The sequence below is a fragment of the Trichomycterus rosablanca genome, chromosome 14 (genome assembly GCF_030014385.1).
Source record: "Trichomycterus rosablanca isolate fTriRos1 chromosome 14, fTriRos1.hap1, whole genome shotgun sequence".
NCBI classification, from domain to species: Eukaryota; Metazoa; Chordata; class Actinopteri; order Siluriformes; family Trichomycteridae; genus Trichomycterus; species Trichomycterus rosablanca.
The window spans coordinates 35347332-35365931 of NC_086001.1; the positions used below are offsets into that span (position 1 = coordinate 35347332).

Sequence of the window (18600 nt, forward strand, 5' to 3'; positions counted from 1 at the left end):
TTTGTGGACAAACTGGATCCTCTGATAATCTTTACTCATCAGAGACTCACATCATTTGGAATCATATCATTATATATTTCAAAACCTGAAATACCTCAGGTTCTTCCTGTCGGCAATGGAATAAAAGTCAAAGTAACTGTAAGGAACACTGCGTTTTTATTTGCATTTTCCATACTGTCCCAACTTTTTCTGATGCTTCTGGTGTGAACACAGGGCAATAAGCGCAACACAGCTTTCTAGTCACCTCGAGGGCCACACCGTTGGTTATCGGTTATTAGAAAGGGGCATGAATTGCATTATTTTTGCAAATAATTAAAGGTTTGTTTTTGGGGCTTTTTGGTTTTAGCTTAGCACAATTAAGCAGTCACTTTGACAGGATACAGTTGACAAACACGGTGTGTGGTAATAAAACTACTTTCAGAGAAAATATATAATGTTCACAAGCTTTTACTAAACTTCCAACCTGAAATGATAGGATTAAAGGGGCTAACTGTTTATTTTTGTGATGAACCGTATTTACTCTGTTCCTCCCTCGAGCTAATGCTAATTAATTAGCTCGTCTCGTCCGTCTCCCGTCTTTCACTCACATGCTCGTTCTAAGTCCCGCCCCCGAACCAATCAAAACCGCCGAATGCGTGATTGACGTGGTAGCAACCAATCAACCGTTTAGACGGTTCCAGTCACTCTAAACCATTAGATCGCTTCGTCTAGTAGTGAATGAGGTGCACAAGCTAAGCTAACCTGTTTATGACAGAAGCTAAATGCTAGGATGTAAACAAAGACCTTTCATTACCTTAGTTAAACTTTATTAACCTCAACAATATCTGATATAACCACATGATTAGTGTTGTTAATATTTAGTGTTATTAATATTTAGTGTTATTTATATTTAATGTTTTTTATATTTAATATTATTAATATTTAGTGTTATTTATATTTAATGTTATTTATATTTAATATTATTAATATTTAGTGTTATTAATATTTAGTGTTATTTATACTTAATGTTATTTATATTTAATATTATTAATATTTAGTGTTATTTATACTTAATGTTATTTATATTTAATATTATTTATATTTAATATTAATATTTAGTGTTATTAATATTTAATGTTATTTATATTTAATATTATTTATATTTAATATTATTTATTTTTAGTGTTATTAATATTTAATGTTACTTATATTTAATGTTATTTATATTTAATATTATTTATTTTTAGTGTTATTAATATTTAATGTTACTTATATTTAATGTTATTTATATTTAGTGTTATTTATATTTAATATTATTTATATTTAATGTTATATTTAATATTATTTATATTTAATATTATTTATATTTAGTGTTATTTATATTGTGTTATTAATATTTAATGTTACTTATATTTAATGTTATTTATATTTAGTGTTATTTATTTTTAATATTATTCATATTTAACATTATTTATATTTTATGTTATATTTAATATTATTTATATTTAATGTTATATATATTTATTATTTATTAGACCGTTTAAGGAATCAGGAGGAATTTCAGTGCGTACAGGCCAAGGATGCGAGCTTAACCTGAACGCTCGTGATCTTCCATCCCTCAGACGGCGCCGCATCAAGAACCTCCGCTCAACACTAGCTGATATAACCACACAGGTGAGGGATTAGTTTATCATACCTTTATTAAGCTCTACAATACAGAGCTACTGCACAAGTGATACTTAAAACTTTACTGTTAATCATGTCCAGAAGCGGCGTCGACTTCTCCGGGCTCGGAGGCATCCAGGATGGACCGTCACACAGCGGGAACGTGCCTCGTGGCCAGATGAATCGGCATTCCAGGTCTTTTTTTGACGAACTACATTACCCATAGTTCTGAGCGGCCCTCGGCGTGGGCTGGGCGTGGCCTCGATGACAGGTGCAGTTTAAAGTCGTGGTTGCGGCTCTTCCAGCTTCACTCTCATTCTTCCTCCTCCTACGGGTGCAGTCGTGTTCCAAGTGCCTAAAGCTTATCGGTGAGTACTGTTAACACTTCACGTTTTATTCTGGGACACGTTTTTCAAATAAATCTGGACACCTGATTATTGACAGACTTGCGAATATGTTTTCTCTTTCATTCACAGCGTTGGATTTGAGCAGATCCCGAAACAATGGTGAGTCCAAACTGATGTTTTCATTCCTTTATTAATCACATTTACCTGGCTGGCCGTACGCGGTGCGGCTCTCTGTAAGACCCCGTCTCTCGTCCGTCATGACGGTCTAAATGAACAGTCTGACAGTACACCTGCAGATCCCAGGACAACTATCAATGGGTGCTCGCACTTTGTTTGCTTTTTAGCCATTGAATCCATTCATAGCAGCTTAGTTGGCATTACCCCCGTCACCATAGTCGGTTCCATTCGCTCACCAGCCAGCAAAACCCAGGTTACGAGAAGTTATGACTATGGCATTACACCCATGACACTTTTTCTCTCTCAGTTGAGCTGAGGTTTCCACCCTTAGGTGTGGGCAGCATTCCTCAGCGAGCAGGTTTGACCTCTTTTTCGGAGTCTCGCCTCCGTCTGGTAGAGCCACTTCACCATCATTATCATTATTATCGTCCATGGGTGCGGTTGTTTGCAGAGATAGAATCATTCAGCAAACCGTAGTACTGGATTGTCCGGAAGTATGTACACATCGCGGACACACCCATTGCTAACAGGTGTATACGGTCGATGAAATGAAATCACCAACAGTCGTTTTTGGGCCAAATTGGAACCCTGACTGTGAGCCAGGCCATCACTTTGACAGAGTACTTGAATGAATGCCGAAAGCTCCATATCAGTGACCACAGGCAGACTGAGTTGGAACGGGTGTCCACGTATTTTTGCCCTGTAGTGCAGTCAAGGATCAGATCAGAACAATGAAGTATTTGTACATCAACATCTACTTGCTCATATTGGTTGGTCCGAACTGAATTGGTGTCCAATCTCTTTTACCCATCATGCCTTGTTCAAACAGAACGGCCATTGTTTGGATACGGATCTTTAAACCGCGCAAGCAGATTCGAAGGGTTGACCTAACTTGTTTGTTCGTGAACGGCCCATTTAATATTGAGCTTTATTTATTTATTTTAAGAATTATATTTCGTGTTATTTATATTTAGTGTTATTTATATTTTGTGATATTTATATTTAGTGTTTTTATATTTAGTGTTATTTATATTTAGTGTTTTTATATTTAGTGTTATTTATATTTAATGTTATTTATATTTAATTTTATTTATATTTAGTGTTTTATATTTAGTGATATTAATATTTAGTGTTATTTATATTTAATGTTATTTATATTTAGTGTTATTTATATTTAGTGTTTTTATATTTAGTGTTATTATATTTAGTGTTATTTATATTTAATGTTATTTATATTTAGTGTTATTTATATGTAGTGTTATTTATATTTAGTGATATTATATTTAGTGTTATTTATATTTAGTGTTATTTATATTTAGTGTTATTTATATTTAGTGTTTTTATATTTAGTGTTATTTATATTTAATGTTATTTATATTTAGTGTTATTTATATTTAGTGTTTTTATATTTAGTGTTATTTATATTTAGTGTTAATTATGTTTAGTGTTTTTATATGTAGTGATATTAATATTTAGTGTTATTTATATTTAATGTTATTTATATTTAATTTATTTTATATTTAATGTTATTTATATTCAGTGTTATTTATATTTAATGTTATTTATATTTAGTGTTTTATATTTAGTGATATTAATATTTAGTGTTATTTATATTCAGTGTTATTTATATTTAATGTTATTTATATTTAGTGTTTTATATTTACTGATATTAATATTTAGTGTTATTTATATTTAATTTAATTTATATTTAACGTTATTTATATTCAGTGTTATTTATGTTTAGTGTTATTTATATTTAGTGTTATTAATATTTAATGTTATTTATATTTAGTGTTATTTATAATTGTTATTTATATTTAATATTATTTATATTTAGTGTTATTTATATTTAATGTTATTTATAATTGTTATTTATATTTAATGTTTTTTTTATTAAGTATTATTAATATTTAGTGTTATTTATATTTAATGTTATTTATAATTGTTATTTATATTTAATGTTTTTTTTATTAAGTATTATTAATATTTAGTTATTTATATTTTCATACCACCTGACACTCTTAGGACTGAATGTAATTGAATCCCTGCAGTCCTGCACATCTTACTTATCCGTTTTCAAGGATTGTTACATGCATTTGATTTGTTTGGTTTAGAACTGCTGTTTTTTTCTTCGTCTCAGGCTGGAAGAGGAACTATCAAGGCCCAGAGTGGATTTAACGCCAACACTGATGCCCAGGCTCTCCACAAGGCCATGAAAGGACTGGGTTAGTTACACAAGTGCTGCTACTTGATCTAGCGTCTTGGATGGACGGCAGTGGTCGCGATTGCAGACATGATGAACGGTTTAGTTTAAACAGCTTTGGAAAGAACCGGAACATGAATTGAGGCTTTTATAGGTGCCCAGCCATACAAATGCCCTACAGTATGGGCACAAATTTCCACAGAAATACTGTACATCCAAGTAACGTGAGAAGCCCTCTCAGAGGAGCGGCTGATGTTCTGGCTGAATTGAGGGCTGTGCAGAACGTTAATGTTTATTTACATTGTTCACGTAGGCACCAATGAAGAGGCCATCCTGAAGCTTCTAACGGCCCGCAGCAGCGCTCAACGGCAGCAGATCAAGGCCGCCTACAAGACCCTGCGTGGCACGGTAACGTCATCTTCTTGCTCTATTATTGGGAGACCAGTAGATCTTTTGATTGACATCCATGGCATTCAAAAGATTGGCACTTGTTGCCCTATTGATGAGGGAAACGCATGACGACATATTGGGGGGATCGTATTCCAGACATTTAAAAAAAAAAGCTAAAAAAACTCTCGTACACACCAAAGGATTATGGGTGATAACAGAACTTTTAGGAGCTGCTAACTGAGCTACTAAGCTAACTGTTCGCGTCACAAACACATTAATGTTCCCTACATAGTGCACTAGATTGTATATTAGATCACGGATTTATGTTCCCTACATAGTGCACTAGATTGTATTTTAGATAACAGATTTATGTTCCCTACATAGTGCACTAGATTGTATATCAGATCACGGATTTATGTTCCCTACATAGTGCACTAGATTGTATTTTAGATATAAATTTGTGTTCCCTACATAGTGCACTAGATTGTATATCAGATCACGGATTTATGTTCCCTACATAGTGCACTAGATTGTATTTTAGATATAAATTTGTGTTCCCTACATAGTGCACTAGATTGTATATCAGATCACGGACTTATGTTCCCTACATAGTGCACTAGATTGTATTTTAGATATAAATTTGTGTTCCCTACATAGTGCACTAGATTGTATATCAGATCACGGATTTATGTTCCCTACATAGTGCACTAGATTGTATATTAGATCACGGACTTATGTTCCCTACATAGTGCACTAGATTGTATTTTAGATATAAATTTATGTTCCCTACATAGTGCACTAGATTGTATATCAGATCACGGATTTATGTTCCCTACATAGTGCACTAGATTGTATATTAGATCACGGACTTATGTTCCCTACATAGTGCACTAGATTGTATTTTAGATATAAATTTGTGTTCCCTACATAGTGCACTAGATTGTATATCAGATCACGGATTTATGTTCCCTACATAGTGCACTAGATAGTATTTTAGACAATTGATTTATGTTCCCTACATAGTGCACTAGATTGTATTTTAGATATACATTTATGTTCCCTACGTAGTGCACTAGATTGTATATCAGATCACGGATTTATGTTCCCTACATAGTGCACTAGATTGTATATTAGATCACGGACTTATGTTCCCTACATAGTGCACTAGATTGTATTTTAGATATAAATTTGTGTTCCCTACATAGTGCACTAGATTGTATATCAGATCACGGATTTATGTTCCCTACATAGTGCACTAGATTGTATATCAGATCACGGATTTATGTTCCCTACATAGTGCACTAGATTGTATTTTAGATATAAATTTATGTTCCCTACGTAGTGCACTAGATTGTATATCAGATCACGGATTTATGTTCCCTACATAGTGCACTAGATTGTATATTAGATCACGGACTTATGTTCCCTACATAGTGCACTAGATTGTATTTTAGATATAAATTTATGTTCCCTACATAGTGCACTAGATTGTATATCAGATCACGGATTTATGTTCCCTACATAGTGCACTAGATTGTATATCAGATCACGGATTTATGTTCCCTACATAGTGCACTAGATAGTATTTTAGACAATTGATTTATGTTCCCTACATAGTGCACTAGATAGTATTTTAGACAATTGATTTATGTTCCCTACATAGTGCACTAGATTGTATATCAGATCACGGATTTATGTTCCCTACATAGTGCACTAGATTGTATATCAGATCACGGATTTATGTTCCCTACATAGTGCACTAGATAGTATTTTAAATATGAATTTATGTTCCCTACATAGTGCACTAGATTGTATTTTAGATATAAATTTATGTTCCCTACGTAGTGCACTAGATTGTATATCAGATCACGAATTTAAGTTCCCTACATAGTGCACTAGATTGTATATCAGATCATGGATTTATGTTCCCTACATAGTGCACTAGATAGTATTTTAGACAATTGATTTATGTTCCCTACATAGTGCACTAGATAGTATTTTAGACAATTGATTTATGTTCCCTACATAGTGCACTAGATTGTATATCAGATCACGGATTTATGTTCCCTACATAGTGCACTAGATTGTGTATTAGATCACGGATTTATGTTCCCTACATAGTGCACTAGATAGTATTTTAAATATGAATTTATGTTCCCTACATAGTGCACTAGATTGTATTTTAGATATAAATTTATGTTCCCTACGTAGTGCACTAGATTGTATATCAGATCACGAATTTAAGTTCCCTACATAGTGCACTAGATTGTATATCAGATCACGAATTTAAGTTCCCTACATAGTGCACTAGATTGTATATCAGATCACGAATTTAAGTTCCCTACATAGTGCACTAGATTGTATATCAGATCACGAATTTAAGTTCCCTACATAGTGCACTAGATTGTATATCAGATCACGAATTTAAGTTCCCTACATAGTGCACTAGATTGTATATCAGATCACGAATTTAAGTTCCCTACATAGTGCACTAGATTGTATATCAGATCACGGATTTATGTTCCCTACACAGTGCACTAGATAGTATTTTAGACAATTGATTTATGTTCACTACATAGTGCACTAGATTGTATTTTAGATATAAATTTATGTTCCCTACACAGTGCACTATACGCGCTATATACTGTATGTACAGTATTAAAACCGCCATAGCTTGTTATTATAGGCGAGTGCGGTGTTGCCATCTACAGGTCACTGTTGGTATTTCAGGTTAAAAATCCCAAACTTCCAACAGTTTAAACATTTATACATTTTAATTTAAAATCTCGTCTTTGTGCTTTTTGTATAAAGGACTAAACGATCTCTTCTGTCTGGATCTCTAGGATTTGGTGAGCGATCTGATGTCGGAGCTGGGGGGGAAGTTGGAGGGTCTGATCGTGGCGCTGTTGTCCGCGCCTACCAAGTACGACGTGGAGTGCCTGAATTATGCTATCAGGGTAAATCCAATAATCCAATACCTAACCATATGTGGTCTTCAATACACACACACACACGTATTTATTTATCTACTTTAGGGTGTAGGCACCAGTGAGAACATTCTGATCGAGATCCTGGCATCTCGAACCACCAACGAGGTCCAAGAGATCAACAAGCTCTACAAGCAGGGTGAGTGTCATCATATTCCACAACTGTGGGTCTCGGGTCAGGTCGGCTTACGGGTGGAGTTGGCGCGATTGGCTGTGCCCGAGGGTGGGAGGTCGGAGGTACTGAACCTCCTGAACCTTGTTCTGTACAGAGTACGGGAAGAGCCTGGAGCAGGATGTGTGTGGTGACACCGCTGGAGCCTTCGAGCAGATGCTGGTCATTTTGATTCAGGTATTTGAAGCAGCCTCGGTGGTCTGGCGCTCGGTCTTCGCGTTGGTTGGGGTGTGTGTGTGTGTGATTATCTTTTCTGCTTCGGTTTCAGGCCAACAGACAGCAGGGCGTACAGGAGGCCACCATACCGGCGGACGCTAAGGTACGTCAATGGAATTGACACACAAGGTGCGCGGGAGGAGGATTCTGTCGACGGTTCTTGCTGCTTTTGATCTGCGATGGTTTATTAAACACCGTCTGTGTTGTGTCTGCGTTCAGGCCCTCCTCGACGCAGGGGAGAAGAAGTTCGGAACCGACGAGGAGCAGTTCGTTACTATTTTGGGAAATCGCAGCGCCGAGCATCTTAGACGAGGTAATATATGGAATAAAAGAACGATATATATCAAATAAAAATCGATATATATATAAAACGAAACTCGATATATATAATGAAATTTTATATATACAGTGTATCACAAAAGTGAGTACACCCCTCACATTTCTGCAGATATTTAAGTATATCTTTTCATGGGACAACACTGACAAAATGACACTTTGACACAATGAAAAGTAGTCTGTGTGCAGCTTATATAACAGTGTAAATTTATTCTTCCCTCAAAATAACTCAATATACAGCCATTAATGTCTAAACCACCGGCAACAAAAGTGAGTACACCCCTAAGAGACTACACCCCTAAATGTCCAAATTGAGCCCTGCTTGTCATTTTCCCTCCAAAATGTCATGTGACTCGTTAGTGTTACTAGGTCTCAGGTGTGCATAGGGAGCAGGTGCGTTCAATTTAGTAGTACAGCTCTCACACTCTCTCATACTGGTCACTGAAAGTTCCAACATGGCACCTCATGGCAAAGAACTCTCTGAGGATCTTAAAAGACGAATTGTTGCGCTACATGAAGATGGCCAAGGCTACATGAAGATGGCCAACACCCTGAAACTGAGCTGCAGCACAGTGGCCAAGATCATCCAGCGTTTTAAAAGAGCAGGGTCCACTCAGAACAGACCTCGCGTCGGTCGTCCAAAGAAGCTGAGTGCACGTGCTCAGCGTCACATCCAACTGCTGTCTTTGAAAGCTAGGCGCAGGAGTGCTGTCAGCATTGCTGCAGAGACTGAAAAGGTGGGGGGTCAGCCTGTCAGTGCTCAGACCATACGCCGCACACTACATCAAATCGGTCTGCATGGCCGTCACCCCAGAAGGAAGCCTCTTCTGAAGTCTCTACACAAGAAAGCCCTCAAACAGTTTGCTGAAGACATGTCAACAAAGGACATGGATTACTGGAACCATGTCCTATGGTCTGATGAGACCAAGATTAATTTGTTTGGTTCAGATGGTCTCAAGCATGTGTGGCGGCAATCAGGTGAGGAGTACAAAGATAAGTGTGTCATGCCTACAGTCAAGCATGGTGGTGGGAATGCCATGGTCTGGGGCTGCATGAGTGCAGCAGGTGTTGGGGAGTTACATTTCATTGAGGGACACATGAACTCCAATATGTACTGTGAAATACTGAAGCAGAGCATGATCCCCTCCCTCCGGAAACTGGGTCGCAGGGCAGTGTTCCAGCATGATAATGACCCCAAACACACCTCTAAGACGACCACTGCTTTATTGAAGAGGCTGAGGGTAAAGGTGATGGACTGGCCAAGCATGTCTCCAGACCTAAACCCAATAGAACATCTTTGGGGCATCCTCAAGCGGAAGGTGGAGGAGCGCAAAGTCTCGAATATCCGCCAGCTCCGTGATGTCGTCATGGAGGAGTGGAAAAGCATTCCAGTGGCAACCTGTGAAGCTCTGGTAAACTCCATGCCCAGGAGAGTTAAGGCAGTTCTGGGAAATAATGGTGGCCACACAAAATATTGACACTTCAGGAACTTTCCCTAAGGGGTGTACTCACTTTTGTTGCCGGTGGTTTAGACATTAATGGCTGTATACTGAGTTATTTTGAGGGAGGAATAAATGTACACTGTTATATAAGCTGCACACAGACTACTTTTCATTGTGTCAAAGTGTCATTTTGTCAGTGTTGTCCCATGAAAAGATATACTTAAATATCTGCAGAAATGTGAGGGGTGTACTCACTTTTGTGATACACTGTATATATACAGTATATATACAGTGTATCACAAAAGTGAGTACACCCCTCACATTTCTGCAAATATTTCATTATATCTTTTCATGGGACAACACTATAGACATGAAACTTGGATATAAGTTAGAGTAGTCAGTGTACAACTTGTATAGCAGTGTAGATTTACTGTCTTCTGAAAATAACTCAACACACAGCCATTAATGTCTAAATAGCTGCAACATAAGTGAGTACACCCCACAGTGAACATGTCCAAATTGTGCCCAAAGTGTCAATATTTTGTGTGACCACCATTATTATCCAGCACTGCCTTAACCCTCCTGGGCATGGAATTCACCAGAGCTGCACAGGTCGCTACTGGAATCCTCTTCCACTCCTCCATGATGACATCACGGAGCTGGTGGATGTTAGACACCTTGAACTCCTCCACCTTCCACTTGAGGATGCGCCACAGGTGCTCAATTGGGTTTAGTCCATCACCTTTACCTTCAGCTTCCTCAGCAAGGCAGTTGTCATCTTGGAGGTTGTGTTTGGGGTCGTTATCCTGTTGGAAAACTGCCATGAGGCCCAGTTTTCGAAGGGAGGGGATCATGCTCTGTTTCAGAATGTCACAGTACATGTTGGAATTCATGTTTCCCTCAATGAACTGCAGCTCCCCAGTGCCAGCAACACTCATGCAGCCCAAGACCATGATGCTACCACCACCATGCTCGACTGTAGGCAAGATACAGTTGTCTCGGTACTTCTCACCAGGGCGCCGCCACACATGCTGGACACCATCTGAGCCAAACAAGTTTATCTTGGTCTCGTCAGACCACAGGGCATTCCAGTAATCCATGTTCTTGGACTGCTTGTCTTCAGCAAACTGTTTGCGGGCTTTCTTGTGCGTCAGCTTCCTTCTGGGATGACGACCATGCAGACCGAGTCGATGCAGTGTGCGGCGTATGGTCTGAGCACTGACAGGCTGACCTCCCACGTCTTCAACCTCTGCAGCGATGCTGGCAGCACTCATGTGTCTATTTTTTAAAGCCAACCTCTGGATATGACGCCGAACACGTGGACTCGACTTCTTTGGTCGACCCTGGCGAAGCCTGTTCCGAGTGGAACCTGTCCTGGAAAACCGCTGTATGACCTTGGCCACCATGCTGTAGCTCAGTTTCAGGGTGTTAGCAATCTTCTTATAGCCCAGGCCATCTTTGTAGAGAGCAACAATTCTATTTCTCACATCCTCAGAGAGTTCTTTGCCATGAGGTGCCATGTTGAATATCCAGTGGCCAGTATGAGAGAATTGTACCCAAAACACCAAATTTAACAGCCCTGCTCCCCATTTACACCTGGGACCTTGACACATGACACCAGGGAGGGACAACGACACATTTGGGCACAATTTGGACATGTTCACTGTGGGGTGTACTCACTTATGTTGCAGCTATTTAGACATTAATGGCTGTGTGTTGAGTTATTTTCAGAAGACAGTAAATCTACACTGCTATACAAGCTGTACACTGACTACTCTAAGTTATATCCAAGTTTCATGTCTATAGTGTTGTCCCATGAAAAGATATAATGAAATATTTGCAGAAATGTGAGGGGTGTACTTACTTTTGTGATACACTGTATATATATATATATATAATTAAACTCGATATATATAAAATGAAACTTGATATATTTATAATAAAACTCGAAATATATAAAATGAAACTCACTATTGCTTGCTAAACTTGCTCAGATCTTAAAGCTGAACGTCTAAGCCGTGTTGATATGAACCGGCAGCCTTCTGATTGCTGGTCCTGTTGAGCTCATCGCCCGCCGTGTCGTATTTCCGCAGTGTTCGGCGAGTACACCAAGCTGAGCGGGTTTCAGATCGAAGACAGCATCAAGAAGGAAACTTCCGGACCCCTGCAAGAAGTTCTGCTGGCTGTGGGTAAGCTAACACCCGGCGCATTCGAGTCCAGAGTCGCGTTTGCAGTTATAACAGTCTCCGCTCCTATGGTGGCTCACTTCAGCATTCGGAAGGTCAGTCCTCGAGACCACTCGACTGGTACCCATGTAAAGTACTGGGGAGCACTGCCGCCTCACTGCAACAAGGTCCAGATTCCGATTCCCAGGTGGTTACGTCGTCCTACATTCCCGAGAAGAGGGCGTGTCTAAATTCTTGGATCCCTTAAAATGCTGCCTACGGAGGCTCCTTAATTCCAAGTGATAATCCGACTGAATGACGATCTACCCTCCTTCCTAACTATTGCGAATGTTGCTTGTTTTGTTTCAGTGAAGTGCGCCCGCAGCGTTCCCGCCTATCTGGCCGAGTGTCTGTACAACTCGATGAAGGTAAGACTTCCTGAATATTCCGAATTTGCTATAAAAGAGAGAAAGGTCGCCGGGGTGTTGCCGGGTCGTCCTGTGTCGTGATGGACTGCGGCCTCTCTGACGTCTTCAAAGCCTGCGCATGCTGCTACTAAGTTTAAATGTGCTGCATTTCTCGGATTGTTGGGGAGTCGTGTTTTTAGCCTTGCTAACTGAATTGCCGTAGGATCGCTATCAGATCAACCAGTAAACGTGAGGCACTTGAACGTTAAACCGCTCAACACGGCAGTTAGGTTGGGCCTCACTAACAATAGCAATGGACGATGGATCAAAAACATTTAACTGAATTAAAGTCATAAGTATGTGGACACCTCCTGGAATCCCCAGGATTGATTCGATCAGGGTCCGCATAGACACTAGATACCATGCGCATGCGGTACGAGTGTTTCAAATTATGGACGCAACCATTTCTGTTCCAGCAGGGCTCCGGGACCGACGACCAGACGCTGATGCGCATCATGGTGTCCCGTAGCGAGATCGACATGCTGGACATACGGGCCGAGTTCAAGAAGATGTTCTCCACCTCTCTCCACAAGATGATAACGGTATGCTTACATTTCGACCCAAGAGCACACAGACGCCCAAGGTTTTGGAATTTGCGATTACTGTTATGACCGAATACCATGCGGGCGATTATACGGTATAAGGCAGAGATGGGGACTCGACTTGACTCGTTTCAAATGACTCTGACTCGACTCGTGACTCGCAATAAATGACTCGTAAACAACAAGACTCGGTAGCATCAGCATGTGTTAACATTAGTTACGTGTGACAAAAAAACCCAATATACAGTGTATCACAAAAGTGAGTACACCCCTCACATTTCTGCAAATATTTTATTATATCTTTTCATGGGACAACACTATAGAAATAAAACTTGGATATAACTTAGAGTAGTCAGTGTACAACTTGTATAGCAGTGTAGATTTACTGTCTTCTGAAAATAACTCAACACACAGCCATTAATGTCTAAATGGCTGGCAACATAAGTGAGTACACCCCACAGTGAACATCTCCAAATTGTGCCCAAAGTGTCAATATTTTGTGTGACCACCATTATTATCCAGCACTGCCTTAACCCTCCTGGGCATGGAATTCACCAGAGCTGCACAGGTTGCTACTGGAATCCTCTTCCACTCCTCCATGATGACATCACGGAGCTGGTGGATGTTAGACACCTTGAACTCCTCCACCTTCCACTTGAGGATGCGCCACAGGTGCTCAATTGGGTTTAGTCCATCACCTTTACCTTCAGCTTCCTCAGCAAGGCAGTTGTCATCTTGGAGGTTGTGTTTGGGGTCGTTATCCTGTTGGAAAACTGCCATGAGGCCCAGTTTTCGAAGGGAGGGGATCATGCTCTGTTTCAGAATGTCACAGTACATGTTGGAATTCATGTTTCCCTCAATGAACTGCAGCTCCCCAGTGCCAGCAACACTCATGCAGCCCAAGACCATGATGCTACCACCACCATGCTTGACTGTAGGCAAGATACAGTTGTCTTGGTACTTCTCACCAGGGCGCCGCCACACATGCTGGACACCATCTGAGCCAAACAAGTTTATCTTGGTCTCAGACCAAGACACAGGGCATTCCAGTAATCCATGTTCTTGGACTGCTTGTCTTCAGCAAACTGTTTGCGGGCTTTCTTGTGCGTCAGCTTCCTTCTGGGATGACGACCATGCAGACCGAGTTGATGCAGTGTGCGGCGTATGGTCTGAGCACTGACAGGCTGACCTCCCACGTCTTCAACCTCTGCAGCAATGCTGGCAGCACTCATGTGTCTATTTTTTAAAGCCAACCTCTGGATATGACGCCGAACACGTGGACTCAACTTCTTTGGTCGACCCTGGCGAAGCCTGTTCCGAGTGGAACCTGTCCTGGAAAACCGCTGTATGACCTTGGCCACCATGCTGTAGCTCAGTTTCAGAGTGTTAGCAATCTTCTTATAGCCCAGGCCATCTTTGTGGAGAGCAACAATTCTATTTCTCACATCCTCAGAGAGTTCTTTGCCATGAGGTGCCATGTTGAATATCCAGTGGCCAGTATGAGAGAATTGTACCCAAAACACCAAATTTAACAGCCCTGCTCCCCATTTACACCTGGGACCTTGACACATGACACCAGGGAGGGACAACGACACATTTGGGCACAATTTGGACATGTTCACTGTGGGGTGTACTCACTTATGTTGCCAGCTATTTAGACATAAATGGCTGTGTGTTGAGTTATTTTCAGAAGACAGTAAATGTACACTGCTATACAAGCTGTACACTGACTACTCTAAGTTATATCCAAGTTTCATGTCTATAGTGTTGTCCCATGAAAAGATATAATGAAATATCTGCAGAAATGTGATGGGTATACTCACTTTTGTGATACACTGTATATATATATTAGTGTTTTGGGTACAATTCTCTCATACTGGCCACTGGATATTCAACATGGCACCTCATGGCAAAGAACTCTCTGAGGATGTGAGAAATAGAATTGTTGCTCTCCACAAAGATGGCCTGGGCTATAAGAAGATTGCTAACACCCTGAAACTGAGCTACAGCATGGTGGCCAAGGTCATACAGCGGTTTTCCAGGACAGGTTCCACTCGGAACAGGCTTCGCCAGGGTCGACCGAAGAAGTCGAGTCCACGTGTTCGGCGTCATATCCAGAGGTTGGCTTTAAAAAATAGACACATGAGTGCTGCCAGCATCGCTGCAGAGGTTGAAGAGGTGGGAGGTCAGCCTGTCAGTGCTCAGACCATACGCCGCACACTGCATCGACTCGGTCTGCATGGTCGTCATCCCAGAAGGAAGCTGACGCACAAGAAAGCCAGCAAACAGTTTGCTGAAGACAAGCAGTCCAAGAACATGGATTACTGGAATGCCCTGTGGTCTGACGAGACCAAGATAAACTTGTTTGGCTCAGATGGTGTCCAGCATGTGTGGCGGCGCCCTGGTGAGAAGTACCAAGACAACTGTATCTTGCCTACAGTCGAGCATGGTGGTGGTAGCATCATGGTCTTGGGCTGCATGAGTGTTGCTGGCACTGGGGAGCTGCAGTTCATTGAGGGAAACATGAATTCCAACATGTACTGTGACATTCTGAAACAGAGCATGATCCCCTCCCTTCGAAAACTGGGCCTCATGGCAGTTTTCCAACAGGATAACGACCCCAAACACAACCTCCAAGATGACAACTGCCTTGCTGAGGAAGCTGAAGGTAAAGGTGATGGACTAAACCCAATTGAGCACCTGTGGCGCATCCTCAAGTGGAAGGTGGAGGAGTTCAAGGTGTCTAACATCCACCAGCTCCGTGATGTCATCATGGAGGAGTGGAACAATTTGGACATGTTCACTGTGGGGTGTACTCACTTATGTTGCAGCTATTTAGACATTAATGGCTGTGTGTTGAGTTATTTTCAGAAGACAGTAAATCTACACTGATATACAAGCTGTACACTGACTACTCTAAGTTATATCCAAGTTTTATTTCTATAATGTTGTCCCATGAAAAGATATAATAAAATATTTTCAGAAATGTGAGGGGTGTACTCACTTTTGTGATACACTGTATATATATATATATATATATATATATATATAATAAAACTCGATATATACATATAATATGAAACTTGATATATATGGAATGAAAACTGATATATATCAAATGAAACTCGATATATAAAAAAAAGACTCGATATATATGGAATGAAGTTTTTATTTATATATATATATAACAATGGAGGAATACCCTACGTAACGTAGCCGTGACTTGACTCGGACTCTAGCCTAAAGACTCATGACTCGACTTGGACTCTAGCCTAAACACTCGTGACTTGACTCAGACTCCAGCCTAAACACTCGTGACTCGACTCAGACTCCAGCCTAAAGACTCGTGACTCGACTTGGACTCTAGCCTAAACACTCGTGACTTGACTCAGACTCCAGCCTAAACACTCATGACTCGACTCAGACTCCAGCCTAAAGACTCGTGACTCGACTTGGACTCTAGCCTAAACACTCGTGACTTGACTCAGACTCCAGCCTAAACACTCATGACTCGACTCAGACTCCAGCCTAAAGACTCGTGACTCGACTTGGACTCTAGCCTAAACACTCGTGACTTGACTCAGACTTCAGCCTAAAGACTTGTGACTTGACTCGGACTCTAGCCTAAAGACTCGTGACTTCACTCAGACTCTGGCCTAAAGACTTGTGACTTGACTCAGACTCCAGCCTAAAGACTTGTGACTTGACTCGGACTTCAGCCTAAAGACACGTGACTTGACTCGGACTCTGGCCTAAAGACTCGTGACGACTCGGACTCTAGCCTAAAGACTCGTGCCTAGCCTAAAGACTCGTGACTTGACTCGGACTCTGGCCTAAAGACACGTGACTTGACTCGGACTCTGGCCTAAAGACACGTGACTTGACTCGGACTGTGGCCTAAAGACTCGTGACGACTCGGACTCTAGCCTAAAGACTCGTGCTCTAGCCTAAAGACTCGTGACTTGACTCGGACTCTGGCCTAAAGACTCGTGACTTGACTCGGACTCTGGCCTAAAGACTCGTGACTTGACCTGGACTTTAGGCTAAAGACTCGTGACTTGACTCAGACTCTAGCCTAAAGACTCGTGACTTGATTCGGACTCTAGGCTAAAGACTCGTGACTTGACTCGGACTCTAGCCTAAAGACTCGTGACTTGACTCGGACTCTAGCCTAAAGACTCGTGACTTGACCCAGACTCTAGCCCAAAGACTCGTGACTTGACTCGGACTCTATTCTAGCCTAAAGACTAGTGACTTAACTCGGACTCTAGCCTAAAGACTTGTGACTCAACTCTGACTAGCTTAAAGACTTGTGACTTGACTCGGACTCTATTCTAGCCTAAAGACTTGTGACTTGACTCGGACTTTAGTCTAAAGACTCGTGACTTGACTCGGACTCTAGCCTAAAGACTCGTGACTTGACTCGGACTCCAGGCTAAAGACTCATGACTCGACTCGGACTCTAGGCTAAAGACTCGTGACTCGACTCTGACTCCTATATCTCTGCTATAAGGGAAAGAGCCACAGTGTGATTGAATGTGTGTGCATTGTCATATTTTGAATACCTTTGACCCTTTATTTATCTCGGTTGCCCTCTCTTTGACAGAACGACACCTCCGGCGACTATCGTAAAACCCTGCTCCTGCTGTGCGGCGGCGACGACTGAAGCAGGCGTTCAATATTGTACCAGTTTCATACAGTTGGTGTAATAAAATGCTACTAATCATGATGAGCAATAACATCTGGGCCTGGGTGGCCAACACGGTGCCAAGAAAAAAAATTGCATTTGTATTTTTTTTTTCATTAAACAAACAGTAAAAATTCCACAACCACCTGGGTTTGGTTTGGTTTGTAATTCAAGTCTATATATAACATATAATCATGATTATGATCATTATTATTGTGTGTGTGTAAGATTCAACACAAAGACGTCGGAACATGTTCAGGTAATTGTAGTAATTAGTGTTTTAACCTTAGTTCAAGTGAACCCATAACATGTGGAGGGTATCATGACCACATGGATCCACCAAAGGCTCAGTCGGTTTTCCCCACAATATTACCTACCGTCCCAATTTATTTGGGTCTTTTTGACCAGGGTCAGGAAGAAAACGTGAATTTTTACCTTATACTAAGAGGAAACATGGTAAGTAATCCAAGAATTACCAAGAACCACTAAACTTTTTTTAAACTGATTTTTAAAATTTATTTAACTCATAATAGTACAAAGAAAATACGTATTTTGTAAATATACTATTAAAAAATTATAAAATGTCATGTTTTTGAATGTTTTTTCCAACAATATTACCTACGTCCCAATTTATTTGAGTCTTTTTGACCAAAATAGAGAAGAAAACGCAATTTTTTTAACCTTATACTAAGAGGAAACATGGTAAGTAATCCAAGAACTACCTGAACGTAGCTAAAAAATAAAATAAATCACTAAAAACTGTAACTTGTTAAATCGTTTGTTTTTTTGTTGGTTTTTTACTAATAATAGAACAAAGAAAACACG

General features: G+C 40.3%; 1 protein-coding gene across 2 annotated transcripts; it reads left to right on the forward strand.

The window, feature by feature from the left end:
• The first annotated feature begins 1514 nt into the window (after positions 1-1514).
• Positions 1515-17917, forward strand: LOC134326972 (annexin A5-like). Of its 2 annotated transcripts, none has more exons than XM_063009065.1 (14): positions 1515-1653; positions 1747-2012; positions 2121-2150; positions 4309-4393; positions 4685-4779; positions 7605-7718; positions 7797-7887; positions 8018-8097; positions 8189-8239; positions 8356-8449; positions 12008-12103; positions 12449-12507; positions 12963-13088; positions 17695-17917. In XM_063009065.1, exons 3-14 carry the CDS (start codon positions 2148-2150, stop codon positions 17752-17754), a joined length of 954 nt encoding a protein of 317 aa, XP_062865135.1. In that variant the 5' UTR covers positions 1515-1653; positions 1747-2012; positions 2121-2147; the 3' UTR covers positions 17755-17917. The 2 variants fall into 2 exon arrangements, with proteins under 2 accessions (XP_062865135.1, XP_062865136.1); XM_063009066.1 differs by having other exon boundaries at positions 12966-13088.
• Positions 17918-18600: the final 683 nt, after the last annotated feature.